General features: G+C 45.4%; 1 protein-coding gene across 1 annotated transcript; it reads right to left on the reverse strand.

Annotated features, from left to right (window-relative positions):
- Positions 1–979: 979 nt before the first annotated feature.
- LOC125521271 (putative transcription factor KAN3) lies at positions 980–4607 on the reverse strand. Its single transcript, XM_048686335.2, has 6 exons — positions 3854–4607; positions 3659–3735; positions 2765–2810; positions 2428–2620; positions 1560–1620; positions 980–1454 (listed from the first exon to the last, which is right to left on the reverse strand). Exons 1-6 carry the CDS (start codon positions 4383–4385, stop codon positions 1326–1328), a joined length of 1038 nt encoding a protein of 345 aa, XP_048542292.1. The 5' UTR covers positions 4386–4607; the 3' UTR covers positions 980–1325.
- Positions 4608–9460: the final 4853 nt, after the last annotated feature.

Below are 9460 nucleotides of genomic sequence, written 5' to 3' on the forward strand. Positions count from 1 at the left end.
CATAGCACTTCAGCGTTTGCCCTCTCAGCTCGTCCGTTGCTTTTGGGATGGGCAACAGAGGCGAATGAGACATTGCTTCCAAGGGCATGAACGTATTGCATGAAGGCGCGGCTTGTGAATTGGGTGCCATTGTGAGTGATGACTCTGGCGGGTACTCCAAAACGGCATACCAATCCCTTCAAGAACATGATAGCTGACTATGCAGTCACCTTCCTCACGGACTCCACCTCCGGCCACTTTATAAACTTATCGATAGCAACGTACAAGAATTCGGACTTTTGTACTTTTGTACACTCATACACGCGAGCTGCTCTTGTCCCGAGGCGACCTTGCCGGGCTAGAGCACCGCATCTCCACTACGGTCCCCTCATTAATCCACCAAAGCAGGAGTACGGTTTTACGGCTCGCGGCAGCCCGAACCTGGGTAAAAACTGCCTGTGTCATCACCGCCGTGCTGCTCTACAGTCTCCGCTCTTTATGCAACGCGCCCTTCCTCCTTGTCGAACCACAAAGGGGCCGATGGCCCCATAGGTGGCCGTGTTATACCATGACACTAGTCACCTTGTGGTTGTCCTTGATCACGCCTCGTGGGCGTCCCTCTCCTGCCCCGGCATGTCAGACATGCTGACATAGAAGAGTGCGTTACTCAAAAAAAAGAGCAAGTGCAAGATCTCCTTTCGTCTTTCTGTTTGACGATGGAGATGCACCTGCTTGCTAAAAATTCTGGGAGACAAGAAAAGTGAAAGTAACTGCATGGACACACATGCACGTATACGTAGCTGAACATTTCCATAGACTACGTGCACAGTATTGTTGGATGCATTACCCGCAGTAGTACATGCATATCATATCGATCAACATATCTTGCCTCTTTTTTCATCACTACCATGAAGAGCTACAAAAGCCACAGTACTATCTGGCAAGCAAAAAATAAAGCTCCTGCATGACATGGCATGGACATGTGCACGATGCAGTGGTATGTGTAGAAAGCATGCATGATTCACACCCTTTAATTCGTTTCTTCCCTAACTGTCTGGCTACTAGTACAGCTCAATCTTACCACTACAGAAAGAAGAAGAAGAGCCCTTTTGATTGCCCTAAACATGAGACACATTTCCACTAGAAAACGCTTGCTTTTCATTGGAGATCGACCTAGGTACTCCTACCTATCTTTAGCTCCTCCTTTCCCCTGCCACCCGACACCCACCTTTCAACAGCCAAAGATGGTATTGGGGCCATCCTAATGATAAATTAACTAGTAAAGTAATTCTAATTCTTGCCGAAGGCGATGGATCAATCAGGCTACAGTTGACGCCGACAGCTCTTCAGCTCCGGCGTTGGTGCGGCCGCCCTAGGGTGAAGTCAAGGTTCGGCGCGCTTGCGCTGGACGTCGTCTCTGACAGGCAGGAGTTGATGTCTGATAGGATCTCTAGGCTCTTTGACTGCATATGATCCTGCATCCACGTTAACAATTAGTCTCCCATCTGTTTGAACTTTGACGCGTCCACACTATTTGTTGCTATTTATGCTAACGGAAACAGGTTAATTAGCTGATTTACCTTGAAAGATTGCATGCTTTCGTTGTTGGAATCACAAGGAAAGCCTGACCAATCCTCCTCCCTGCACATATATCCCGCACCAACAAGTGCAACTCAAGTTAGTACTACTTTTCTATCCATTTCCCAGAAATATGACAAGAAAATGTGGGGGCAAGTCAATACAAGTTGTTCTGCCAACAAACAACGCCTTTGTAATTACTAACAGCAGGCATGGGTGCACAATGAGGTCATAGTTGAAGCATTTATTTGTCTAGGTCTAGGAGCTCCATGACAAAACCAGTGCTTGTCTCCATGAGAGTAGCTACGGTACTTTATGATGATATTAACAAAAGGGGTTGCCCCCCTGTTCCATTAAATATGAAACCATCAGAGTTACCGCATTCAGGCCAGCTTAAGTAGCATGCCAGGCCGAGTAAAACGGACAAAACATTAGGGCGCAATGTACAAATTGGTACTCCCAATTCGTCCTGGATACGTATCACATTTACCTGGAACTGATTCTAATGCAGGGTTTACAAAAACAGCCGGGATGAGCATGCGGGTAAAAGAGGCATTTTTTTACTGGCCAAACTAAAGTATAGCAAAGCCCTCCTAAGTCAAAGAGAGCACATGACAGTGTGAGGTGACATCAATTGAAAGGCTAGCTCGCTTAATCCACGAATTTTTCTTAAGCCAATTGTCTTTACTAGTAGGAGTAGTAGTTTTTACATATGGAGCAGGCACATAATGTGAGAACTAGTTCTCCTGCTGATAGTTTTATCAGATTTATCAGAACTACTACTACTAGGGATTACTACTACATAAAAATTATCAACACAGGCTCAGACAATTAATTAAGCTATATATAATGTGATTGTGCGATGCCTACCTTGAGGAGCTATTCCACAGGGCACCACCATGAGTGGCACCGGCGCCGATGCTCCTGTCATCATCATTTGCAGCTAACCTTCCATTCCGTGTGGCCGCTGCCAGTGCCTCCGGCCTACCGCCGCCTCGCAGATCAAGCAAGTTGTCGTCGCAAATCTCGCCAGCCGACCCGTTCTCGAAGCCGTCAGCCTGATCTGCTTAACATGGAACACACATCAAGAATGGAATAAAATGGAAGGCTGGAGCAGGTTTAAGTTGGCATCTATATATTCCAAAGGGAGCAAATGAAACCATTACTAGTATCAATCACACATTATGGACATGCATGTACTATTCACCTGACGAAGCTGCCGGCCTTTCGGTATTCTTCACAGTCCTGTACATCTGCAGCAACGAAGTAAAAGAAAAGACACTCATGTAATTTAGCATCTGACTTTATCATTATCTCGAAAAGTCTAACTTAACATTTACTAGCTGACCAGAGAGATCAAATCATGAAGAATCTTACTACTAGTTGGCAAATCATAAGATTTGCAGCTGTGCAAGAGATCGATATATCATGGCTGCTGTGCTGCCTGCTGGCCTAGTCTAGCTAGCCGCAAGATTTGACATGACTGCTTAAGAGGGCTGGTAAAACCAATCGAGGAGGAGAAGAAAGGAACCCACCTTCACATTCGCACTGTACAGTTGATCATGTGTGTGATGTGCGTGCCTGCCAGCTAGAGCTAGTAGGTTAGGCCGGTTAGCTAGCTAGTATGTCATGCCATATGCTATGGATGTGAAACCCCACGCCCACAGCATGGAGGACTTGACCTAGCTGTGCAAAGGAGGAGAAGTTTCCATGATATTACAAGAGATGCAGAACAAGACAGGGGTGCCACTGTTGCTGCTTAACCACATCTGCCTCTCTCTCTCTCTCTCTCTCTCTCTCTTTCGCTCTCTCTCTGCCTTTATTTCTTCCTTTCACTTTGATCGGTTGCATGCATGTGGGCTGGTACAGCATTGGCAGTGTATGGTAGTAACTAGCACTGCTACGGCAAAGCAGACACAGGAGAGGAGAGAGACCCAGGAGAGATGCACAGATCCATGTCCATGCATCTGTTTCCATCTCTCATCTTAGTCTCACTTAAGGGGATTAGCAGTTCAATCAAACTTAGTGAACGAGTAACTAGTTAAAGGGGCATTAATAAGTGTTTAATGCGTGAGTGGTAAGGTTTATGAACATGGGTTACCTGCAAGTGAGATTTCACATGAGCTAGGGTGAGATCCTTCACATCCATGAGTTCAAGAACTGACTTCGGCGTCGCCCCTGAAATTTTACATCGCCACAACAAGATTAGGCAAAAGCAACCTTTTTTCTTCCACAAGAAGTCGTTTGGCCAATATAATGGCGATCGAGAGGGATAGGCAAGGTAGCCAGTACGTACTCTCGTGGCCGCCGAGAAGCTCCACGGCGTGGACAAAGCGGGAGTGGAGCGAGGACGTCCACCGCATGCGAGGCGCGCGTGCGGCGCGCTTCGGCGCCGGGAAGCCGACGAGGCGCGCGCCACACCCACCGACGCCGCGGCGCCAGGCGCCGGCGACGTGGCACGGGTCGCAGTAACACGGTGCGGTGGCCGGGGCTGAGGGGCCGCCGTGCGGAGGCGGGGGCGGGAACGACGTCGGGTAGAGCGGCACGCCCCGTATGGGCCGCAGCATGGCGCCGTCGGGGACGGGGTGGTGATGGTAGTACAGACCGCCGTGCCCCGGCGCGCCGGCGTGGTGGGGTGGCAGAGGCATAGGTGGCATGGGAAACGGAAGCTGCAACGACGCCGCCATGGCCGGGTCCCCGCCTATGTTGCCGCTACTCGGGGGGCCGAAGAACCTCCCGCCCATGGCGCGATGGTGATCGTGGCCGTGTGCACTCGCGGGGAGACCGATCTGGAGGGATAGATCCGGCTGGGAAGGGAAGAGCTCCATTGCGCACTCTCTCTCTCCTTCCCCCAAGCAGATTGGTTGTGTGTTGTGTGTGTCTTCTCTTCTGGGGAGCTCTCTCTCCTTTTCTCTCTAGTTCCCTTGTTTTTGCAAGGTGTGAGGGTTGAGGTAGAAGGATGGACAGTCCACTTTGAAGGAGTGGAAGAGAGAGAAAAAGACAGGCCCGGGGTAGAAATGTAAATAGTGGTTTTGGGGAATATGTGAGGAATAGTGCTTTGTCTGTTTGAGAGAGAGAGAGAGGCGGGGCAGCTGAAGCCTGCAGTAGTTATGGAGGGCAAAGTGAAGTTTCCCAGAAAGGGTGGGGGTTTGTGTGATGAGTTAATGATGATGCATGGCATGGGATTCTCACGGTTTGGGCAATTGACAAGAGATAGTATATATGAGAAGAGGTAATATCTCACAGAACTTGCATTCGATATTCAGTTTGGTGCTAGAACTTTTAAAATACGGATTTCTGGTCACCTAACTTGACAACGTGTGCAAATATGGTCACAAAATACGCATGCAGACGTATCAGGGTGTATGACCCCACCTGTTAATGAGTGATGTTGCTCGGCTGACTAACTTTTGCACAAAACACCCTCACATTTTTTATTTGCGGAAAAAGCCGACTATTGTGCTGTATATAGATACAAAAATTAACACAAAAAATGGGTGAGCAGAGACTTAACCGTGGTCAATGTTTACCACACAAGCCACTCCAGCCAATTCACTCTTCCCGTTCGTATCTCATGTATAGATAGCAAACTTAGATTTATTGAACGTGGACCTTAAATGACATTTTATTTTGCATGTATGAGGAATTGGTGTACATCCGCAGCCCATTTAAGCTATTTCATCGGTCCTCTTTTTACCTGAAATATGTAGAGGCGCGTACTGCTACAGTTGATTCCGTTAAGCCGGACCAGAAGTCATATTAGGTAGGTTGACACATTAAGATAAAATATAATGTCATCAACATAGTACTTACAAGTGGAGCAGTAAAACAATGGGAGTGATACTAATTGGCTAATTGCACATCAAGATGGTTTGACAGAGCTGTAAAACAGAGTGACATTTCAACAATCAAGTTGTGTTTTTGCTCCCTCTGTCACTCTGGTGGCTGTTTGACAGTACATGCGTATCTTCCGGATGGGGGTTGCCATTGCTGGCTTATTTATGCGGATACTGCGGCCCATTTTGCACTTGCTATTTTTTAAAGCTATTTGTAAACGCCATTAACAAATTTATGTTCCAAGAATATTATACATACAAACGATCATTATTAGTAAATAAAAACATTTAAATATACACATGCGTATTTATATAAAAAATATTTAGTTAAAACGACATTGAAAATGTTTATTAATTAAATATGTTTAATGAATCCAAGAAAAATAACACACTCGAGGCTTATATTTAAATTATTCAAAATGATGGGTTCAAACATTTACTAAATATTCAAAATTATTCACTTGTGTATAATTTTTACTCATGACTTATATTCGAAAAATTATATAATTCAAATATTAGACACGATTGAATATTCATATCAATGTTTACATTTTAAATTATGCAAAAGTTGAACTCTATAAATGCAAGAACAGTTATTGAAATGTTTATAAAGTTAAAATAATATTTGTAATTTTATGTTTGAAATATTTATTTGAAATGATACAAAAAATTATAATTCATAAATTTTATTTAAATATATGAATATTTTCAAAATAATACATGAACAAATTTAAAAGTAGGTTATATCATTTGTATGTACAATATTTATAACACATATTTAGACATTATTTTTATTATTGTAATTATAATTTACGTAATATTTACATATTTCCAGTACATTAAGACTAGTTATTCACCGTAGACGTGTATACGTGTAGGTTGTAGCGGTTAGAACGTCCTGTGTTTGAGAGCTGGCGGTCACACTTTTTCCTGTTAATTTTCAATGTGTAACGACAGGCAGAACCCACTGCTCATAGGTACGAAAATAAATGCCATTTAAGCTCCACGTTCAATCTATCTCAGTTTGTTATCCATACTTGAAATATGAACGTGAAGGGTTCGTTGGTTGGCTAGAGTGGCTTGTGTCCTTAATTTGGATCGTGTGTTCGAGTCCCGCCTCGCTGATATTTTAGTTAATTATCGTACCTATATGCTGTACAACGGTCTGCCTTTTCTGTTAATTTTCGTACCAATATGCTGCTGCACAGTGGTTGGCCTTTCCTACAAATAAAAAATAATAAGGTTGTTTTGTGCAAAAATCGGCCGAACGCCATCACTCACTGACAGGTAGGCCATACACCCAGATATGTCCGCATGCGTATTTTGCGACCGTATTTGCACGTGATGTCAAGTTAGATGACTATAAATCCGTATTTTTAAAGTTCTAGCACCAAACTGAATATCAAATACAAATTTTATGACTTCGGGTAATATTACCTCATATGAGAACGAGGAAAGGTTTCAAGCGCCGGCGACGTGGCACGGGTCGCACTAACACGGCGCGGTGGCCGCCGTGCGGAGGCGGAGGTACAGCTGCGCGCGCCCCGTATGGGCCGCATCATGCCGTGCCGCCGTCGTGGACGGGGTGGTGATGTAGTACAGACCGCCGTGCCCCGGCGCGCCGGCGTGGTGGGGCGGCATGTGAACAGCAGATGCTCTTTATTTTGTTTAGGGCCAGATCCTACTTCTCCAAACAAAATAAAAAACAAATCAAAGACCTACCACCGTATATATGAAAGCTTTGAATTCAAAAGAAGACAATATGTGCCTACGTACAGTGTTTCTCGCACAAGAAATCTTTTAGCACGAAACTATCACCGACGAGCACATGACTTTGGTTCATATCACATAACATCATTGTGAACTCTTACCTGGTTTCTCGCACGGTTTAGGTAGTTTATTTGGCTAACTTGTTAAGGCATCTTCAAAGCGGATCCTTGAACCGTCCGCAACCGTCCGGATGGCGTGTTTCGAACGTGTTTAGCCATCCAACGCGGGTCTGTATTGGTCCGCCTATCGGTGCGGACGCATTTTTTCTTGCAAAGTCAAAACAGACTTTGGGGGTTTTGCGGGAGTCCGAACAGCAGCCACATAGGACTGCGACATCCCCGGCTCACACAAAACCCCTTCCGGACCCCACCCGTCCATCCACCCATCTCTCTCTGCATTTGGTTTCTCTCTTGCATCCGCTACCGTTCCACCACCCTGGCCGCACCGCCATACCCTTGCTGGAACTCGACGACTCCATCTCCTCCAATGCTACACCCGGTCCTCGCCGCAATGTCTAAAGTAAGAGGGTGACCAGGTTTGCTCCAATCTCTTGATTGCATGCATTGGAGATGGAAAACTGCCGAAAAGTTCTACAAGGGCAATATCAAGGTCATGTTAAGAAGCCCACCATCATTTTTGAAGCAGCGGCATCACAGGGTCTTTGGATTTAGCACGCTTTCTTTGGCAATCCAGGGTCTGACGATGGCATCAATGTGCTTCAGCGATCACCATTGTTTGGCAGGTTTGCTGAAGGGAAAGGTCATCCTTGCCATTATACTATCAATGGCCATGAATACAACATGGGCTACTATCTGGTTGTCGGTATCCATCCTCCATGGGCTACCTTTTTAAGACCACCTCCGACCCAGTAGGTCAAAAAAGAAATCCCACTTTGCCTAAAAATAAGAAGCAATTAGAAAGGATGTTGAGGGGCCATTTGGAGTTCTACTGGCACGTTTTGCAGTTGTTCGTGGACCTGCTAAATAATGGGATCCAAAGACCTTGTAGAAGGTGATAACATGTTTTGTGATCACGCACAACATGATAGTCGAGGATGGGGGTGAGGATGCCGTCATAGGTCTTGAATTTGATAACATGGGTGATAATATCGAACTTCCGGACCCGAATCCGCCACATTTGATGAGTTTCTTAAAATGTGTCAACAAATTTGGCATTGGGCAACTCATAAGCAACTGAAGTAAGATTTCATTGAGTATCTGTGGGCCGTACAAGGGGACAACATTGTTGGAGTGTAATATTTAAATTAGAACTCTGCTGCATTTGAACATTTTTTAGCTAAACTGGAACTAGATATGCGGCTATTTTGAGCATGCAGATGTATGAGAACTTTAAGAAATAATTGGGGCGGATGTATGCGGCTAGCTTTGGATGTCCGACTCTGGCATCCGTGTTCGTGGACGGATGCGGTGTCTGTTTTGCAGGTCGGCGTTGGAGATGCCCTTAGGGCATCTGTAGCCATCCTCCAAAACTCAAATATGGGGGCAAACTTTTTAGTTCGGGGAAGTAATGTAACGCCCTCTATGCGGCTATATCTCCCACGTGTCGAAGCACGACTTAGAGGCATAACCGCATTGAAAGCAATGTCGCAAGTGAGGTAATCTTCACACAACCCATGTAATACATAAGGGAAAGAGATACATAGTTGGCTTACAATCGCCACTTCACACAATTACATGAATAAAGCATTACATCACACAAATACAATCAAGGTCCGACTACGGAACCAAAATAAAAGAAGAACCCCAAATGCGACAAGGTCCCTGGTCGACCCCAACTGGGCTCCACTACCGATCAACTAGAACGAAACAACACAAAGGACAAGATCTTCATCGAGCTCCTCCTGAGCTTGGTTGCGTCATCTGCACGGTCTCATCGGCACCTGCAAGCTGGTTTTGAAAGTATCTGTGAGCCACGGGGACTCAGCAATCTCGCACCCTCGCGATCAAGACTATTTAAGCTTATGGGTAAGGTAAAGGTATGAGGTGGAGCTGCAGCAAGCGACTAGCATATATGGTGGCTAACATACGCAAATGAGAGCGAGAAGAGAAGGCAAAGCACGATCGAGAAACTATGATCAAGAAGTGATCCTAGAAAAACCTACGTCAAGCATAACTCCAACACCATGTTCACTTCCCAGACTCCGCCGGAAAGAGACCATCACGGTTACACACGCAGTTGATGCATTTTAATTAAGGTCAACTTCAGGTTTTTTACAACCGGACATTAACAAATTCCCATCTTCCCATAACCGCGGGCACGGCTTTCGAAAGTTCAAA

The sequence above is a fragment of the Triticum urartu genome, chromosome 7A, assembly GCF_056163025.1.
Source record: "Triticum urartu cultivar PI428250 chromosome 7A, HENAU_Tu73, whole genome shotgun sequence".
Lineage (NCBI taxonomy): Eukaryota > Viridiplantae > Streptophyta > Magnoliopsida > Poales > Poaceae > Triticum > Triticum urartu.

Excerpts from the sequence above, each read along its gene's own strand:
- LOC125521271 (XM_048686335.2), bottom strand. The coding sequence starts at position 4,385 with ATGGAGCTCTTCCCTTCCCAGCCGGATCTATCCCTCCAGATCGGTCTC. Across the intron at positions 2,621-2,764 it reads AAGGCCGGCAGCTTCGTCAG|ATCAGGCTGACGGCTTCGAG; the intron begins GTGAATAGTACA and ends CATGTTAAGCAG. Across the intron at positions 1,455-1,559 it reads AAAGCATGCAATCTTTCAAG|GATCATATGCAGTCAAAGAG; the intron begins GTAAATCAGCTA and ends ACGTGGATGCAG.